Source organism: Panicum virgatum, chromosome 7K (genome assembly GCF_016808335.1).
Source record: "Panicum virgatum strain AP13 chromosome 7K, P.virgatum_v5, whole genome shotgun sequence".
NCBI classification, from domain to species: domain Eukaryota; kingdom Viridiplantae; phylum Streptophyta; class Magnoliopsida; order Poales; family Poaceae; genus Panicum; species Panicum virgatum.
Window position 1 is genome coordinate 46,857,570 of NC_053142.1, and position 19,016 is coordinate 46,876,585.

The 19,016-nt window shown below is 50.6% G+C and overlaps 2 protein-coding genes across 3 annotated transcripts; one reads left to right on the forward strand and one right to left on the reverse strand.

The window, feature by feature from the left end:
* Positions 1-1,550: 1,550 nt before the first annotated feature.
* On the reverse strand, positions 1,551-7,084 carry LOC120641724. 2 transcript variants are annotated; one of them, XM_039917943.1, is made up of 10 exons: positions 6,558-7,084; positions 5,045-5,888; positions 4,843-4,964; positions 4,376-4,518; positions 4,112-4,301; positions 3,596-4,027; positions 3,412-3,522; positions 2,987-3,304; positions 2,297-2,359; positions 1,551-1,948 (listed from the first exon to the last, which is right to left on the reverse strand). In XM_039917943.1, exons 1-10 carry the CDS (start codon positions 7,008-7,010, stop codon positions 1,877-1,879), a joined length of 2,748 nt encoding a protein of 915 aa, XP_039773877.1. In that variant the 5' UTR covers positions 7,011-7,084; the 3' UTR covers positions 1,551-1,876. The 2 variants fall into 2 exon arrangements, with proteins under 2 accessions (XP_039773877.1, XP_039773878.1); XM_039917944.1 differs by having other exon boundaries at positions 4,962-5,888; positions 6,558-7,044.
* Positions 7,085-16,910: 9,826 nt separating this feature from the next.
* LOC120641725 (ethylene-responsive transcription factor 4-like) lies at positions 16,911-17,971 on the forward strand. Its single transcript, XM_039917945.1, has one exon. It carries the CDS (start codon positions 17,053-17,055, stop codon positions 17,680-17,682), a length of 630 nt encoding a protein of 209 aa, XP_039773879.1. The 5' UTR covers positions 16,911-17,052; the 3' UTR covers positions 17,683-17,971.
* Positions 17,972-19,016: the final 1,045 nt, after the last annotated feature.

Genomic DNA, 19,016 nt, shown 5'->3' on the forward strand with positions numbered 1-19,016 from the left:
GTCTCCTTCCGACCTGGAAGAAAGGAAAGGACTCAAAGAAGCCCAACACGCGGCCCACGTACGCAGTGCGGCCCATCCGCACCCCCCTCGGACCCGCGGGGTGATCTCCGCCTCGCTCGAGGGCTCCCCGCCGAAGCCCTCGACCGCGCCCCGCACCTCCGCCTCGCTCGAGGGTAGCGAGCCTGCCCTCGAGCGAGCAGAACGTCTCCGCCTCACTCAAGGCCACCCCTCGACGGAAAGGACAAACGGCCCTTCCACTCACCCGCCCGCCGTACGGAGGCATTAATGCCAACCACTCCTCCACAGCGCCCGGGTCAGACGGCGTCAGGCCGCCATTCCCCACAGTGGCGGTGACCGGAGTCTCGTCCGCCAACTCCGGTCACTGCTCCGCCATTCCGGACACTGTGGCGACACTGTGGGAACCTGCGACGCAGTGCAAGACGTGCTCGGCACTGCTCCAGCTACTATACTGCCAACTCCCCATACCTCCTTCGTACTTTCCCTTCCGCGGAGCCCTCGAACGGCATGGGCACGACCCTCGGAAGCGGCTCCGGCCTTGACCTGGACAAGACCCTGGCCTGTAGGACCTTCGGGACGCCGCCACGCCACGCCTGGAGGACGGTACCTCCCACAATAATGACCACGCCGCCCGCTGGAGCTGCCAGGACGCCGGCGCAATCCCCGCAAGACCAAGGACGACTGTCACGCCCGGCGCCATTCCCCACAGTGTACTTCCCACAGTGCTCGACCACTGCACCCCCGCGATTCGGGGAGAAGACGACGACTTCCACGATCCCCTGTGCATGTACACCGTCCCTCTTTATGTCTATAAAAGGAGGAGGCGGGCCTTCCCTTAGGGGGGTCGGCCCATTTTTCAGTAGAACACAACGCTCAGCACTACTCACAGAGCACATATACTCTTCTAAGCCCCGATATTGGCACTCGCCTCAATCAACTCCCCCTCTAGCAGAGACTTGGGAGCTTCCCTCCCTCTCTCGCCTCGCTTGTACCCCTACTACAGGCACCCCCGGTGCAGGACAGTACAGTGCTCTTGCACACCCCTTTGCTGGACGTACGGCCCCACGGCCGGAACCAGGATAAACTCGTGCGTTACTGTGTTGCCTCTTGCATCAACATCTGGAACAAAAAACACGCAGCAACATCACTGGTTGGGTCTGGACCGCCGGGTCAGGACACCGACAAGTGCTTCCTAAAAAATCATTTTATTATTATTTATTATTATTTTATGTAGCTAGTTTAACATAATGATTTTTCTGCGAAACAATTTTAACATAATGAATTATAGGCCGACTTAAACTAGCATCTCTACTAGGCATGCCCAACACATCTCATGCATAAACTTGCATCCCTGGCCAGTAGGGAATACATCTCCTTTCATCTTTTTATTTTTTTTGAAAGAAGATCTCTTTACATCTCTTACCATGCCTATGCAAGGCAACATGTGCGTCGTACGGCTTATGCAGTGAAAATGGACTAAAGGTTGAAAACTTGTGGCAACATATGCTGCATTCGCTACATGTAGCGGTGTCTGAAATGCTGCAAACGAGGTCGGCACTTTTTTTTTAGAGAAACTGCAGTACATTTGTTGCACGAAGCAACGAAATGTATCTCCATCGTTGAAATGCAACAATTTCCAAAGTCCAAAACAATACAAGCAACAATTTCCAAACTTTTAGTAATCAAGCTAAGGGATACTCCATATCATTGACGGTCAAAGCGTCGAAGCGGGCGCCCAGCCACAGTCACACCTGACGCAGTGACACCTGGGTGAAAAGCCGTGCATTTCAGCATTTCTCTGGAGCACGATGGGCGCACAAACATCTGTCACAATCTCCAAATAACACTGTGATGCAATTTAGACGCTTGTAGACACCACTTCCTCATCGTTCTCCTCGTGGCTTTCCCCAGTCTGCGCATCTGACGCATCCTGCAAAGCGGGAAAAAATAGATCACTTCATATCTGCGCCAATTGAACAGGCTGAAGGGAAAAGCCCGGTTTATGCATGCAGGAATGCAGGCCGAGCAATTTATGATTTGGAGTTTAGTTAAGGAATAATCCTATTTTGTTGACAGAACAGTCCCCAATGCCCCATTCTCTTCCATGACCAGATATGCAGCTGTTGACAACTCTAATTTCTAGCTGATCTTATTTTTCTACCAAGAATACTAGTGGTGCAATTTGATCATCAATACAGAAACGTTGGTACCAAAAACATTGTTTATGTATTCCTTGTTCTAGAATGCCACACCTAAGTTTCATAACTTGATGGATTACCTGATTATGTCTTGACTGATCCTTCTGGCCTCCCTCTCTAGCTGTAGAAGATCCAGGGGCATGCTACAGAAAGATACATCAGCTGAGCCTCTAAACTAAGGCCGTGTTTAGTTCATCGCGAGTGTAAACGCAAAAAAAATTTTGCGAAAGAATCTTGCCAATTTGAAGTACTAAATGAAGTCTATTTACAAAACTTTTTGCACATATGAGTTGTAAATCGATTTTTGAATCTAATGATGCTAATTAATCTATGATTAAGCAATAATTAGCAGATGGTTACTGTAGCATCACTGTTGAAAATCATGAATTAAGTAGGTCCATTAGAATCGTCTCGTGATTTACAGCTCATCCATGCAAAAAGTTTTGTAAATAGACTTCATTTAGTACTTCAAATTAGCAAGATTCCTTCGCAAAATTTTGCGTTTTTGCGTTTACGGGGTGGGAACTAAACAGACCCTAAATGAAATTAAGCCTCCTCCAACGGCCAGCTCATAGCCAGCTAATAGCTTTCTTTTATTCGATGAACAGTGCACGCTAGCGCGCACGTTCGCCAATGAGCGCCCCTCTCACAGGCACGCTCACCCAAGCAGCTGCCGATACTGTGCCGAGCTCGCTTGAGCCAGCTGCTGCCTCTTGCCATTGGAGGCGGCCTTAGATGAGAAATGCAGTACTCAATTATCCTTCGCATACCTCAGGATCAATACCTAATGGTGGCACGCCACGCAAACTTTTCTCCAAGGACTTAAACTTCTTTTCCCAGGTTTCATTTAACCCCTGCAGGGCCTGGTTAATCATCTGCTGCACCTGCTCCTGCGTGAACTTCTGCCTGTGCCCTTTTATATCAGAACTATTTGGCATGGACTTTGCTAACTCATCAACCTTGTCCTTGTCAATGATACCAGTGAGCCCATAGTACCTTCCACGGTTCCGACCTCCTACTTCCTGCACCCATGCAAGGTGGGGGTGTATCTTATCACCAGCCTCGTCCATACGTTTCTTGAAGCCCTCCTGAAAAATGAAGTGGATGCAAAACACGGTTCAGTAACCATTTGATAAACTCTCCAAACACTTTGCATGTCGTAATGATGCAAAGAACATGAACGTCAAGCACCTACCACAGTTCGCTTTGCTCTCTCACTGACAAATTCCCCTGTGCCACCATTGCGCCTATGGGTCTTGTTGAATACCTCTAGTTCTGACACTGGCACCCCACCATTTTCTATAACCTATTCAATTGAAACAGAATCAGGAATTGGTGCTGAAATGAGTTTACCAAGGAGATTTGTCTTTATGTCTTACCATAATCTGCCTATGCATCGCAATGCTCCGTGAACCTGATGTGTGATGAGCACGGCCTCCAGTGTATCTGTTCTTCCTATTCTGGGAAGACATCTTTAAGACTTCTTCTTTGGCCCAGTGTTCACATAACCTCTCCCACCAACTTGGATACATCCATGCAGGGGGGAAACGTTTCCACAGTAATGGGTCATCGTCATAACTTCTCTCTAATGCCTCCTGGTCCTCTGCTTCTTCTTGATCTTCATCTTCTGACTCTGCATGTCTGTTGGACCTGTGTGCACCTGAAGCTTCATTAGATTTGTCTAGTGCAGCAAACTTCACTCTAACCTTTCGCTTCTCTTCAGATAGGATGCCAGCAAATTGTCTTGCTACTCTGCGCTCAAATAGCTTCAGACACTCTGCTTCTCGGCCAGGGGCCCACTTGTAGCGTTGCTAGTACCATTGAAATATGAGGTCAATGGTTAAATATCTTCAATAATACTTCATAAAGCAAATGTGTTCGGCTACTTTACTTACAAGAAATTCATTCAAAATAGCATCCCTTGTTTCTGGGGGATACTGTTGCCACTGGAGAACCACTTCTCCATTGGGAGGAACTTCTCTTCGCTGACCAGCTGGCAGATAGGTAGACCCAGGGTACTTCTGCTTCAAAAGAATAGTGATGGTAGAGGCCACCTTAGGGCAAGGTGGGTTGACATCCCATTTGCTGCCAAGTAAGTCAAGACTCATGAACATAAAGAATATATAAGAAATAATTTGTCAACTTATTGATACACATACTCAATAATATTAGGTGTCAAGACAGGCCTGTCAACTTCCCTTCGCGGTTGGATTAGTCTTGTAGGCTGATGTCCACGACCTCTGCGCTTCCCTGACGATTTCACAACAGATCCTAATAGAGAGTTGCCCCTCTGTGCACCCTCCTGAATGAGTGATTCTCAATGAAATTATCATTTAAACGATGCAGATATATTGGACATGTAGCATTCATGGAGAAACTTAAACCAAGTCCCTTCAGTAAGAAAAGTCACATAAAATTGGCGGGTAATTTATTTTTACTATAAACACATATCATGTGAGTATTAGACAAGATGAATGATACAGACTAACTTGTCATGGTAGAAGGCAGAGATGAGGTGGGCATTAGGGTCGTATGTAGCAGTGGCAAACAGATAGTGAGGTGCCACGGTGATTGCTGGCAGCCTAAGCCTATCAGAAATGAGAAATGATCATCTGGCAGTGCATGCCTGAGGACAAATTTTGGAGAGAGGTGCATCCTTGCCATGGCCTTCAATAATAGTCACGGTAGGAACACAGATCATGCAACTCAGAGACAGATAGTGGTACGACCTGAAGGTTCTCGTACCTGTTGCACATGCATAATATGAAATTGATCCTCTGGTGAATGTGGCTGCTCGTCGCCAATTCTATCAAGCAAGTGTTCACCCAGGACCTCCGGAGGGTACAATTGACTGTAGCAGAGTGGGAATTGCCCATCTTGAGATGCACCATGATTTGATTGAGGTGGCCCAGTCGCTGCATCAACTTGGCCTGACTGGCTTGAGCTTGCTTGAGGCATTTGGTGCTGAGGCAATGGACTGGAACACAGATTGGAGATGATTTTATCAATGTTTAGAGGATCCGAATCACACTGATGCAATGCAGCTGGCTGCTGGACAGGCTCATCGTTGATAAGATTTTCTGGCTGCTTTGACAAACGTGTACTACGCCTAAGATGGACCCCTCCATTTGGATAACTAGTCAAGCCCTTCTGCTTCCCCTTCTGAACACTGGCACTCTTGCCGCTCCTTTTCCTCTTCAGATTCCATACAGTTGACTTGCTGTGATAGTCACCTTGGGCCTGTTCAACACGATTGGCTTGATTTGGGGCCTCTATTGTTTCGTGCTGGATGGTACTTGGCACAGTTCGATGTTTGTTTATCTGTTGTCCATGACTTGTGAAGTCCTCTACAGGTCGCTGTCCTTGTGCACGAACTGGATAATTGGAAGAACAAACTTGTGCCCAAGAGGCACAGCTTGCATGTATGGGAGGCTCTTGTCGTACTTTCTCCATACCTGTAGATTCAGGACAAGCTGGCAATTTAGTTTTTGTCGCACTAGACTTTGCAACGGTCTTATTGATTGGCTCGATACGTGACTCCTCTCTATGAGCTGAATAGACACTGGGCTCTTTTTGTGCCAACATAGTGTGGATTGTTCCTGTTTTGGAAGAGCTGAATGTCTCCTCTCTGTGAATTGTACGAGTCAGGTGATTATACTTTTCTACTTGACCCTGCTCCACACAAAAGCATACAAAAGGAAGTAAGACAATAAGAAAATACTGTATACATCTCTGCACAAAAGAGTAAAGAAAAGATTGTTCTAATATAAGAGATTCTGCAGAAGTATAACTGTCATGGCTGTCGCTGATATTGACAAATCAGGTCATTTGAATGGTATAATAATCGATCTATCAATTTTGTCTTCCATGCCTGGAAAATTCCCGCACTACCTCTGTATCAAACCCTCTTCACCAAATCTCTATTCAAATTTGTAAAACATATCTGTCACCAGCAAAAATTTGACTAGGCATACAGTAAGGCAGAATCAGACTCATGATTTCTGAATTCTGATACAGAGACTTTGAGTGGTCCAAAAGGCAAATACAAACTAAAATGCAACCATAGCAATGCTGATAAACCAGAAATTCTACAGCGTACAGACACAAAATGCAGGTGAGCCTATTCTTGCTCGATTCCACAATGAAAAATATAGAAGACCGATGAACATCAGGATTCTAGTGACAGGGTAATAGGGGATATATTGTTAAGTTAATACAACGCTTCACTGGGACAAATGCAGCAAGTTAAACTGGTTTACAGAGCGCCAACCAATCCATATAGTGAAAATGAACTTTAAGCATGTGTGTTCTGGTAACGATTCTAAAACACTAGAAACGCACCTCGGGACGGCGGTGTGGGGATGGCCTCGAACTCAAAGTAATGCCGGCCGGGGGCGGCGCCAGGACGGAGACTGTGGCGCGGGGCGGGGAGGCGAGGTATGCTCGGAGATGCCCGCCGTCGACAGTGAGCTCGACGCCGCAGAGAGGGCACGCAAAGCGCGCGAGGCCCGCCGGCACGCTCAGCAGCGCGGCGCACGCGGCGCACGGCAAACTCGCGGGGGCTGGTGCCACGGGCACGGGCACAGGGACAGGCACAGCGGCGGCGGGTCCGCGGCCAGGGATGGGAAGCGCCCGGCGCGGGCGAGGCGGGGGCGGCGGCATGAGCTCGGGCGGGAGCGCCTGCTGGGTACTGCAGTCGGGGCAAGCGAACTCGGTGAGAGCCGGCTCCACCTCCAGCGTCTCGCCGCACCCCGCGCACCGCACCTCGATGAACTCCGCCGGCGGCGGCGCCATGGCGGCGGGCGAAATGGCTAGGTTTCCGCTTTTCACTCTCGGGCCCTTGGGGTGGGGAACGGAGCAATTTTGAGTGAGATCAGCGCGCGGTGGCAAACGAGTTAAGGAGAGACGCGTACAGACTATCCCCAGAAACCGGTCGCTGCGGCCGTCAGGAAAGAGGGCTCCGCGTGGTTTTCGGATTTCAGCGGGGTGATCCAACATTTCTCCGCTTAGAGGGGAAAATTTGCACCAAATCTGTTCCTTTTTTTTCTATCTTGCTGTGTTGAAGTGCAATGTGTAAGAATTAAACTCGGAAACATTACAAAAGAAATGAGGCAATCATAGGAATAGATTGAATTAAAGAGCGAGGATATATGGTATGAATTGGTTTAATTGCCATGTGTTATGTCTGATTCTCAAATTTCAAGGATTGAACAGTATAGGAACAAACTACAATATTACATTTTTTTCGATTTTGGAATAAGTTCGGGCCCACTGCAATATTACATATGTCATAGGGTTTTAGTCTTTGTAGGGCAAGTACGACAGTGCAGACAGCTGCTGCCTCTTTATCACAAACAGATAGGTTAAACAGACGGCTTGTACAATGTGTTGTCTGCTTAGCTGTCTGTAATGTGTTTAATTTATCCTTTTGATACAGAAATTGTGGTGATCTAGTATATACTTAATCCTTGTTGACACTTTGTTGCATACACGAGAATGCACAATACATTGTAATATTCACATGACTCTTGCCGATTGAAAAACTCGAGCTCCTCCATGGCTGGCGGGTAGAAGCTCACTATTAGTCAAAATGCCGATGATTTAGGGCGTAACAGAGCTTGAAATTTAAGAGAAAAGAAAGAGGACAACGAAAGGGTTTCGTTTTACCTCTTACTTGCGCTGGAGATGGATCATGGTGGCCGAAATCTCGCGAGGAAGAAGGCAATGACAGTCTTCTCTATGGCTGACGGATAGAAGCCACTGTGAGTCAAATTGCTAATGATTTAGGGCACGAGAGGGGTTGGAATTTGGGGGAAAAGAAAGAGGACAACGAGGGGGTTCCGTTTTACCTTTTACTTGCGCCGGAGATGTATCATGGTGGCCGGAATCTCACGGGGGAAGAAGGCGATGGTGGTCTGCTGCATGGCTGGTGGACAGAAGCTCACTGTTAGTTAAATTGCCGATGATTTAGGTTATGGGATGGCTTGAAATTTGGGGAAGAAGAAAGAGGACGACGAGGGAGTTCTGTTTTACCTTTTACTTGCGCCGGGATGTATCATGGTGGTCGGAATCTCGTGGAGGAGAAGGAACTTGTGGTCTGCACAAAACAAGCGAGCAGACTGACAATGCACAGCGAAAGGGCGCTGGTTGAAATCAAACCTGCCGCGCAACAGATCGTGTGCCTCCGTCCTCTCTCCGAATCACGTCGTACAACGGCCGACCTCCTCGTCGCTTCGCCTGGGAGCACGGGACGCAGCCATAGATGAACGAGTCGACGGGTGGGGAGTAACTGCACGCCGTGAGGGAGATTTTTGCAAAAAAATTGTTGCATGTTTACGGCTGACAACGGTCCGTTGTACATGCCCTTAGCCAATTTGTCAGCCTAAACAACATGTGCAGCTTCTGAGACATTCCTTTAGAGTTCATCCACAGCTGACACTGGAACAGAAATTCATATATTAGGAAGCCTACAAAATGAACCTGCTAACCCTTCATCATATAGAGAGGAGCCGCATACTGAGCCACTCAATGAAACTATTTCCAGGCCCAGCAAGAAGAAATATATGTTTGCAGCTAGCCCTTATTCTTATCCAGCAAGACAGGTGCATGAGGAGCTTCCTAATCAGGCCGTTTATGCATTGGAGGCACAGGGAACGCCTTCAAAGTCTTCAGTTCATACTGACAAGGTAGAAGATAGGTTTGGCAATGGCAAAGTTATAGTGGGCAGCAAGAAGAAAGTTGGAAATGTGGTTGTCCCTAGTATCATTGAACAGGAGAGGACAGAGTCTCTGGATCAAGCTATGGACGAGCAGCAGGCTGGTGAAATTCCCAATAATATGGTTCATGCAGACAAGGTGCAAGCGGATTTTGCCAAGCGAAGCAGGAAATGGCAAAACGAGTGCCAAATGTAGTAGAGGAAATCAAAAAAATATAAGGGAAAGTAAGATTTTATGAAATTATTTAAATGATTTGCCTCATCTCAGGTGTAGTAAGAGCTTGGTAAATAGGTCGATGGACCCAGTTGACATTGATCCTTTTGAGAAGATGCTTCCCCGAATCAAAATCTATCTGAAGATCCAGGGATTGAAAGAAATTTAGCAGAGCCTGACCCTAGTCCTGCTCAGTACCAATTTCCCCATGGTGGCTCTAATGAATGGGATGCTGTTGATGCAACTACACAACCTGCTTTGAATCATGGTGCACAACAAGCTGACCAGTTTCCACGGACCCACATGTACTCTCCAGAGACTAGGCGGGCACTTCCACTTGCAAGCACAAATTCATCACATGACTGTGAGATACCTCAGGAGAGCTCAACTGGGGTCGGCCAACTGAATTGATACAGCCATAGAGGTTATGCAGAAGTGCGTTCAAATCCAGTAGACAAGAACCGTTTGGAACAGCATGGAAGGCAAAAAAAGAAGAAGGAAAAAATAGTTTCACTGGCTCTTCTTCAAATGGTGAGGCGCGTCCCGAAGACTGTCCTACAGTTGCTTTTTTTTAGGGCAACTGTTCCTACAGTTGCTGATGTTCTCATTCACGCTCGCTTAACACACGCACTCAGCCGTTGCGCCATTTCTGAGCTGAACTGCAGTACAACGTTTTTCAGCTTGTTTCCACGAGCGCGACTATTGAGTTCGTTTTGCAGTTTGGTTAGATTCCTTGTAAAAGCTTGAAACTGTCATAAATATCTACCTCGCGTGATCTTTGTGTTCGCATGATTCATTAGGTTCCGTGGTCGGAGGAGATGATCCATCTGCAGCCTGCAGTAGACGGTGACGGTTACCAGGTCGAGGACGAGGAGGCGCACTCGAGGTCTCGAGCTGAGCCGGTCGTGAGCTTCGCCGTACGTGGCTCATCAGATCTCTCGCCTTCCTGGAGTTCGTGCAGGACGGCGCCTTGGCAGAGGAGCAAAAGCAACTCTGCCGGTAGGGCCCAGGCACCGACACCGTGTCGCGTCTTTAATTTGCCGCAGTGGCACGAGCGATCACCCGTGTATGGTGTACATCTTGTGGAGGCTTGGAGCCATGCCGTGGTAGCCAGATTGCTAGGCGCGAGCTGGTCATCTTCTCCTGTGCCCGGCCGTCGTGGGACTCCGTTGGAACCTCGCGGACGCGGACTGACTGGTGACCGGTGGCCGATGCAGCACGTAGCCTCGGAGAAACCGTCGGTGCGATGCGGACGAGACGATAGGGGAGAGGCAATAAACCACCCCCACGCGCGACGCGCCGGCCGGCGGTCCGCGACAAACAAAGAGCGCCGCCGGGTGTGACCGTGGTGCGCGCGCGCGCTTGACATCCGGCAAAGAGCAGGGAGGAGGAGGAGGAGGCGGATTTCCGACCTGCCGACCTGGGGTTGGGTTTCCCACCGGCCACCGCCCAAATCCGGCGCCGATGACCGGCCGCCCCCTCCGCGCTTCACGTAAGCAGCGTCCAGATCCCCGCGCGGATCTGCGCGCTGCCGCCTGCCGGGGGGCAAAAATTACTCGTTTTCCACCCTCCCCAAGCGCGCGCACCATTGCTGTTTCTACATGGCCATTTCGTTCGGAGACCGTGGAATGGAGTGGAGAGGAGAGGAAAGCAACCTGGGCGGCGGCCCACCGTTGCGTTGGTTCACTTGCGGTTTCCTATGCAGTCCAGTAGTTCACTCCAGTGCTTCTAATGTTTGATTGTTTGTACTAGTAGTTCACTCCAGCTGAAATTCTACCTCGGACGATTTCGATGTCTCCTCTGTTGTCAGTTATTAAAGACGCATGCGTATCTCACATCACAGAATCTGCATTACACTAATTAGATTCCATGGACGGAGAAAATTATCCAGCTGCAGCAGACGACGGCGAGGACGAGGAGGAGCCACCGATCCGAGCCGAACGCGAGGCTGCTCTGCTGGGTCGCCCAGATCTCGCGCCGACGCCTTGGCCTGGGAGCAAAGCAACCTCTGGTGGCAGCACCTTTCCTCTGTTCAGAGTCAGAGGTCCGCCGAGCAGCACAGCGCGCGGAGGCCCCCTCCTCGCCCCCGCTTTGCCGCTGGCCACGCGGCCGTCACGCGGGAGCTGTCGAGGGCACGCCACCTGCGCGTGCGCGCCCACGCGTTGCGCCCCCGTGGGCAACGTGACGCTGCCACCGCCTGTCCCGGCCCCCGGTTTCCTCGCGGCCGCGTCGCCCGCGCTCGCGGTGCCGTCAGCTACGCACGATCCGGTAGTCCGGCGCCGTCGTCAGTCACCGTCAACGTGCCGCGCGTCGACGCATCCCGTGTCTTCCGAGCGTCGCGCGTCCGCGTCGCCTTTCTTTTAAAAAAGAAAATAAATTTAATTTGCCACGGTAATTCGTGATTTGGCTCGTCTTGGGTGTAATAGGGACCCGGATCATCCTGTTAGTATTTGGGCGCATCCCTTCCCGAATTTGTAAACGTGTTTATTGGCTCGTGACATCACTGAACCTTTTCTTTTTTTAAAAAAAATGAAAGACATCACTGAACCTATGGTGAATTAATAAAGAGCCAAAGTTACTATAGAAAAAAGAAATTCGTGAGCCAAATTTGTACCCGACGAGAGCTAAACCTGGTCCGACCGTGGGTGAGAACTGGCTCTGTCGGAACCTAGACGAGAGCTAAACCTGGTCCGACCATGGGTGAGAACTGGCTCTGTCGGAACCTAGCACGATCACTTCACGATGACTGGAGAAACCGTCGGCGTAATTCGGACAGGAAAAGGAAAGGGAAAACGGAGCCCGTCGGTCGGTCGTCGGTGTGAGGTCTGAAACGGACAACGCCGTGCGGTCGGCGAGCGGTTGGGACTTGTGAGCGAGGCGAGACGGGGGAGAGGGAGAGAAAAAAGAGGGGAAAAACAAACAGAAGAATATAGACGGGGCCCGCGACGTGCCGGCCGCCGATCCGCGATATTGGCTGTATTTGGTTAGGGGCGAAAAAGTTTTGATGGAAACTTTTGCAATTTTGACAACTAATTAGAAGTATTAAATTAAGTCTAATTACAAAAGCACTTCCATAACTATGGGTACTGCAACAATATTGTACATAATGAGGCCTTTGACATATGATTTGATGATGATTACAACATGATCACTGTAGCAATATTGTATCTAATCATGTATTAATTAGACTCATTAGATTCAGCTCGCATAGTTACATCCATCTCTAAATTTTTTTGCAAATAGATTATATTTAATATTCTATGCAAATTCTCTTCTCGCGAAATTTTTACTGTTACAACGAAACACGGCAAAGGGCGGGCGTCGTCGTCGTCGCCTCGCCCACTGGCGTCCGAGCTGTGTGTGCGTGTGCGTGTGCGTGTGCGTGTGGAACGGAGAAACCTCGCGGCGTGGGGCCCCGCCGCCGCCCCTGCGAGCCGCAGTCGCGCCCGTCGCCATCCGTGGCCGCTGCGGCTGACATGTGGACGCCGCGACGGTGGCGGCAGCCAGGGCGTCCCCTCTGCGCGCGGCACGACCCGATCCGGCGTTTCTACGCGGAGAGCGACGGCGCGGCGGAGGGGGACGGACGGTGGGAATGAAAGCCTTGCTGCCGCGGAAGGACGGGCGGGGCGGCGAACGTGACACCCACCGCGCAGCGCAAGGCTCGGCTCGGCCACCGTGTCGTGTCTGTCAGGTTCGGTGGTGCTGGTGCAACCGTGCAGCCAGCTTCCTCGACCCGGAAAAGCTGGCGGCGGCGGCCGGAATAGTTTATACGTGCACGCCTGACACCTTGGGCATGTACGCTTCTCGGGTCATCGTCAGGCAGCCTACGAGCAGCATGCATACAGAACGGTCCTGTTTGGTTTGTAGCGCGCTAGTGAATAGGGACACTTTGACCGTTTATTATGGTGTCAAACAAAGTCAGTTAACAAAACCAACTCCAGAACCCCGCGCTAGTGACCCTGAAGAATCTAATGAGGCCTTTGACCGCGCGAGTAGAGGATGGTTACTGTAGCAAATCATCAATTAATTACCGTCATTAGATTCGTCGCGAAAAAGTTACATCCATCCCTAAAAAAGTTTTGCAAATAGACTTCATTCAGTCCTTCATGCAGGAAAGATTCTCTTCTAGCGCTAGTATTCTAGCGCGCATCCAAACAAGGCCAACTTTATATGTTTGGTAGTAGCAAAAACTTGGTTAGTACCAGAATAATACAGTTTGTGTTTTTCAGATTGGTGTAAAGTTTATTCAAAACATCAAGGATAATGGTTCGTAGCATGCCTTAGCAATTTCTTTAAAAAAAACTACGAAATTAGGGCTAAATGAAAATTGCAAATCATATGAACCACGAAATTAAGGCTAATTAGGACATCAGAAAACTTAATTAAAGAGCAACTAGGCTAGACTGAATAAAATTATTATTTTCTAGTATAAGCCTTAGGCTTGTCCGCTTGTGGATTGTTTCCTTTATCCTCAAATATGAGGTGTCATTCAAAATATGTCACTAGATATAAGTGATTTTTGATGAATTTGCTCACTGCTCATTTAATTTATCCTCTGTTTTTTTTTCCGACAATCATATCTAGTGTTACCTTTAAAACACTTCGGCTTCGCACTCCACCAGGTTGCCAGTATTTCCGACAATTAAACCAACTCCCAAATGGAGCAACGTCTTAATCTTAAAAACATCTCACATCTCTTAGGTCAGTCTCAGTGCACAGTTTCATAGTAAACTATTTAAACCGAGAACTATGTAATTATATCAGATGGGTTTCATGGTTATCAACATCTCCTCACATCCCATAAAACTTCATTCTTCTCTCTCCTTGTCATGTCAGTAAAATTGATCATATTTAATGACATGAAACCCCAATTGAAACTGACCTTACACTCAGATGCGTGTGCATGTGACAATTAATCACTGTCAAATATGACTAATAAATAGAGACAAACAATGTCATTTTATCTTCCTATAAATCTATCATAAATTTTCTAGAATATTGTGTGTGGGTGGGTGGGGGGCAAAGGGAGTAAGGACATGTTCGCGAACCTGACGCTGGTGCTCACTATTGTACCTGCAATTTATGTAAACTTCTATATAATGTATACTGTTAGTAGAAGATTTTTTCTGTAAACAAAGTTTAATTTGTTATATTGTTCTAAAATTATTTGTCATCGTTTTTTGAAGACGACACCAGAGCAGGGCGAAGCTATATAGCAATTAGAAGGTACTAATGCACCTCCTAAAAAATAAAAGGAAAAAGTCCAATTTACTCCCCTCAACTATAGCCAAAGTCTGGATAATTCCCTAAACTATAACTTAGTTCAATTTATCCCTTAAACTATGTCATTTAGTTTATTTTACCCCATAATACAATTTGTCTTTTTTGTTACTCCATATACAAGTTGAATTTTAATTTCAAATTTTGCAAGGTGGTAGTGCCAGTGGACATCATAATAAATATTTAGAAAAACGTTATATTTTTTCCATTAGTTTTCATATAATTTTGAACTCAAATAATTAATTTATTATTAAATATCCTAACCTATCAAAATAAAATAATGATAAAAATTATGATGCATTTTTTCTAACATAAATTATGGTGTGTACTATTATCTTATAAAATTTCAACTTAAAACTCCGTCTATGCATGGAGAAATGAAAAAGACAAATTTATTAGGAAGTAATTTGAACCAAAGGACATAGTTTGGGAGTAAAATAAACCAAACAATAGTTTAGGGGGTTATTCAGACTTTATCTATAGTTAAGAGGATTAATTTAGACTTTTTTTCAAAATAAAAATAGTAGTTAAATCTATACACACAAGACAAATGCACCTCCTCCGATTCGTTCTATCCTCACCACTGCACCGGGACTGGAGGCCCTGCTAACCGCGCAGAGAACTGGAGGCGATAGCCGCGCCAGAGCCAGACACGCTCCCGCCGGCGGCAACGGCAAAGCACAGGGGAGGAGGGGGGCAAACAAAAACGAGCGGTGGCTTTCGTGGCATCTTCCACCGCCCAAATCCGGCGCTGGCGACTGGCGGGCCCCCTCCCCGGCTGCACGCAAGCAGTATCCAAATCCCCGCGCGGATCCGATCCGGCGCCCTGCCGGCCGTCTGCGCGCAGCCGCCGCCGTGCCAGGCAAGGAAGACGCGGGGCAGGTGCGGCCGCCCCGCGCCGTCGCCCTCACCCCCGTGGCCCCCGCCGCCCGCCTGCCGCGAGCCCTCCGCGCTCGCCTCCCCCTCCTAATCCATCGCGTCGCTAACTTTCAGGGGAAAAAAAACCCATCGCGTCACGCTCACACGTCGCGCGGCACCGCACCGCGGGCCACGCGGCTGGCGACGGTGCCGGAGCCACAGCCACCGCCGGGCCCCGCCGCGCGGCACCGCCCACCCGTTCGCCGCTCGCTCGCTCGTTCATGCGGTGCCGCCGCGGAGTGTGCGAGAGCGACGCGTCGTGCCGCGCGCGTCTCTGGAAATTGCGACGTCTTTGCACGGCCCCGTTCGCTCGTCTGGCAGGCGAGGGCGCCGCCGCCGAGACGGAGTGGAGTGGGCGGCCGAAAGCAACCGGGGCACCCGGCGGGTGGGCGGCGGCACACCGTTGGGCCGGTTTGCGGTTCGCCAATTCAACCCGTGGTTGTCCTACGCGGAACCGCGCCAGGTTGCGCTTGCAGCTACCGTTCGCTCTCCGCCAGACGCGAAGCTACGCCTACGCCGACGGGGGCAAAAAAGTTTCTGCGCCCTTTCCAGTTGGAACTACCGTTCATGGATTGATTTACCGGGACCATAGTTACCGCCGGTGAATGAAAGAGTGACTAGCCCAGCTATGCGAAGCTTCAAGCACACAGCCACACAGGGCTTGTTTGCTTGGTGCCTTGGCAAAGCTGTCTGCAGCGAGGCTCAGGCGTCCAATTTTGATGGCCTGGGTCAGGATTGAAAGCTGCCTGCAGCGAGCTCAGGCGTCCAATTTTAGTGGCCTGGGTCAGATCGCTGCCTGGGCGGCGTGCTGCCTGGTAGGGCTGCATCCAAACAAGCCCGCACTGCCTAGCTCAGGCCGTGTTGAGATAGAGCGCAAAATTTTTTTGCGACGGAATCTTGTTAATTTGAAGTATTAAATGAAGTTTATTTATAAAATTTTTTGCACAGATGGGTTGTAAATCGCGAGACGAATCTAATGATGCTAATTAATCCATAATTAATTCATAATTAGCGGATGATTATTGTAGCATCACTGTTGCAAATCATAGATTAAGTAGGCTCATTAGATTCGTCTCGCGATTTACAGCCCATTCATGCAAAAAGTTTTGTAAATAGACTTCATTTAATACTCCATATATGTGTCAAAACATTCGATGTTATGTTTTTTTTACGTTTACAGCGTTTACGGTTAAAAATCTAAACATAGCCTCAATTGACCCGGATCGTTGAAAGATAACAGAACTGCGGCCGTGCATTTCAAAGGACGGCGGAGACTGATGAATGGAGGGACAGAAAGCAGGACCGGAAGTACAGCGCCGGCCACACACGCTGACAGGGGGGACGCGCCGTACAACAACCGAACATAGTACTCTGACTGACGGACCGAGCAAGCAGCCGCACCACCAAAAGAGAGGAGACGAGGGAGGAAACGGCGGAGCGGGAGCACAACGCGGGGCGGCCGCCCCCACCTCCGTCGCTGTGGGCGCCCCGCCGCCTGTGTGTGGTCAAACCTCCCCTCCCGCTGGCTCCTCCTCACCTCCCGCCTCCCCTATTAATACCCCGCCCACCTGCCTTTCCTCCCCGCACTCCAGCGCCTCCGCCCAGCGCACCAACACAACAACCGCCACCGCCCGCGCCCGAACACTTGGCGCCCACCACTCGCCCGCCGCACGCTTCGTCGCTCGCTCGCTCCCTCCTCCGGTTCCACCATGGCGCCCAAGAACAGCGCTCTCCCACCCGCCAGCGCGGCCACCGACGGCATGATGGAGCCGAGGTTCCGCGGCGTCCGGAAGCGCCCCTGGGGCCGGTACGCGGCGGAGATCCGGGACCCCGCCAGGAAGGCCCGCGTGTGGCTCGGCACCTTCGACACCGCCGAGGCCGCGGCGCGCGCCTACGACGCCGCCGCGCTCCACTTCCGCGGGCCCAAGGCCAAGACCAACTTCCCCGTCGCGTTCGCCGCGGGCGCGCACCCGCCGCCGCCCAAGATGCTGGCCGTCAGCCCCAGCAGCAGCACCGTGGAGTCCTCCTCCCGGGACTCGCCGGCCGCGTCCCCGGCGGCGGCCCCCGCGCTGCCCGCGCCGTCGCTGGACCTGAGCCTCGGCATGCCGCCCATGGTGGCCGCCCAGCCGTTCCTGTTCCTTGACCCGAGGCTCGCGGTGACCGTGGCCGTGCCGGCGCCAGTCCCCTGCCGGCCCGCCATCGTCGCCGGCACCAACAAGGCGACCTGCCGTGAAGACGAGCAGAGCGACACCGGGTCGTCGTCATCCGTGGTGGATGCCTCCCCGGCTGTCGACGTGGGGTTCGACCTCAACATGCCGCCGCCGGCCGAGGTGGCGTAGGTGGACCGGCGCCGCGCCCGATGACACGACGAGTCCTCCCCAGAGCTCGCATAGAAGATTAGAACTTGTATTAGTACGTAAGAGGTTGGTTAATCGATCGTTTAATTGCCGCGATGGTTTACTACTTACTAGCTGTACATAGGATGTTCTTTTTGCACCGGCAGATAGGTATCACAAGAACCGCTGCCGGTGTTGCCAAAATACACAATACCAACACAAAGCGTTTTGTCCTTCGTTGTAACATATTAATCGCTGATTAATGAGAAATCTACCGTCTTTTGCTCGCAAATTGTCTGTGCTGTAGTATGTTCCTTCTAGCTACCTGCTGATTTGGCTTCAGAGTTTGCAAGAATAATTCAGAAGGGAAAAAGGACTTGAGAAATGGACTTGCAAAATTGAGAAAGCTAACTTTAAGTTTTAACTGATCAAGCATAAGATCATCCAATCAATAATGATTTTGATGTCAGAAGCCTGGTTGAAAAAGAAATTGTTACGGAGAGTCTTTTGGTGCTACCGATCTCCTCTTCAGCAGCTTACTGCTAACTTACAGTGCAAGTATGCAAGGTAGCATGTTGAACCGTTCTCCTCCGTGAATTTCCGTAGCACGGTACAGGTTGAGTTGTGTTTGTGTGTTCGTCCTCCCGCACCATACGACCAGCTTGCATTGACAGCCAAGCCTGAAGGGCGGAGCGTAGCGGAGGACGACGACGACTCGGGGACGACGCGGAAAGCCACGCAGAAAACCGTGGCCCCTCCTCGAGCTTGACGAGCCGGCGCGGGGTCGTGCCGCGCGGCGCGGCGCGGCGCTGCGAGGGCCCCCCCCTAGACGAACTGGTCCACCCATCCACACTGCCCTGGAGCGAAAGCAAGAGCATCGCCTTGCTCCCCACCCCACCCACCCACGTACGCCGCGACGCCACGGGCCACCTACGGGCTACGGGCGGTCGCCACCCCGCGCCGCGGCCCCACGCGCCTTTGACGGCTTCCTTCCTTCCCTCCCTGTCGCTCGCGCAGGCGCTTCGCTTGCGACCGCGGCAAGCTCCCTCCCCACGTCCCCGAGCAACACATGAGGCGGGTGGGGTGGGCTCCACCCCCGCGCCGCGTCCTCGTGGAGTCATGTGATGGAGCGCCAGGGCGATCAGCGTCGCGCGGCGATGGTGGACTGCCCGGCACCTCCAGCCGCCGCGGCGGTAGCTTTGGGAGCTCTCTCAAGCAAAGCAACCACCCCCGCTTTACGACGCCTCGTGTTGTTCCGATCTGAGTCCAGGCAAAGTTTCATCTTTTGTTTTTTTCATTTTGCTAAATGGAACCCTGAGGTCCCAGGCTGCTGAATT

Excerpts from the sequence above, each read along its gene's own strand:
- LOC120641725 (XM_039917945.1), top strand. The coding sequence starts at position 17,053 with ATGGCGCCCAAGAACAGCGCTCTCCCACCCGCCAGCGCGGCCACCGAC.
- LOC120641724 (XM_039917943.1), bottom strand. The coding sequence starts at position 7,010 with ATGGCGCCGCCGCCGGCGGAGTTCATCGAGGTGCGGTGCGCGGGGTGC. Across the intron at positions 5,889-6,557 it reads CCCCACACCGCCGTCCCGAG|GGTCAAGTAGAAAAGTATAA; the intron begins GTGCGTTTCTAG and ends TGTGTGGAGCAG. Across the intron at positions 2,360-2,986 it reads CATTAGGTATTGATCCTGAG|CATGCCCCTGGATCTTCTAC; the intron begins GTATGCGAAGGA and ends ATCTTTCTGTAG.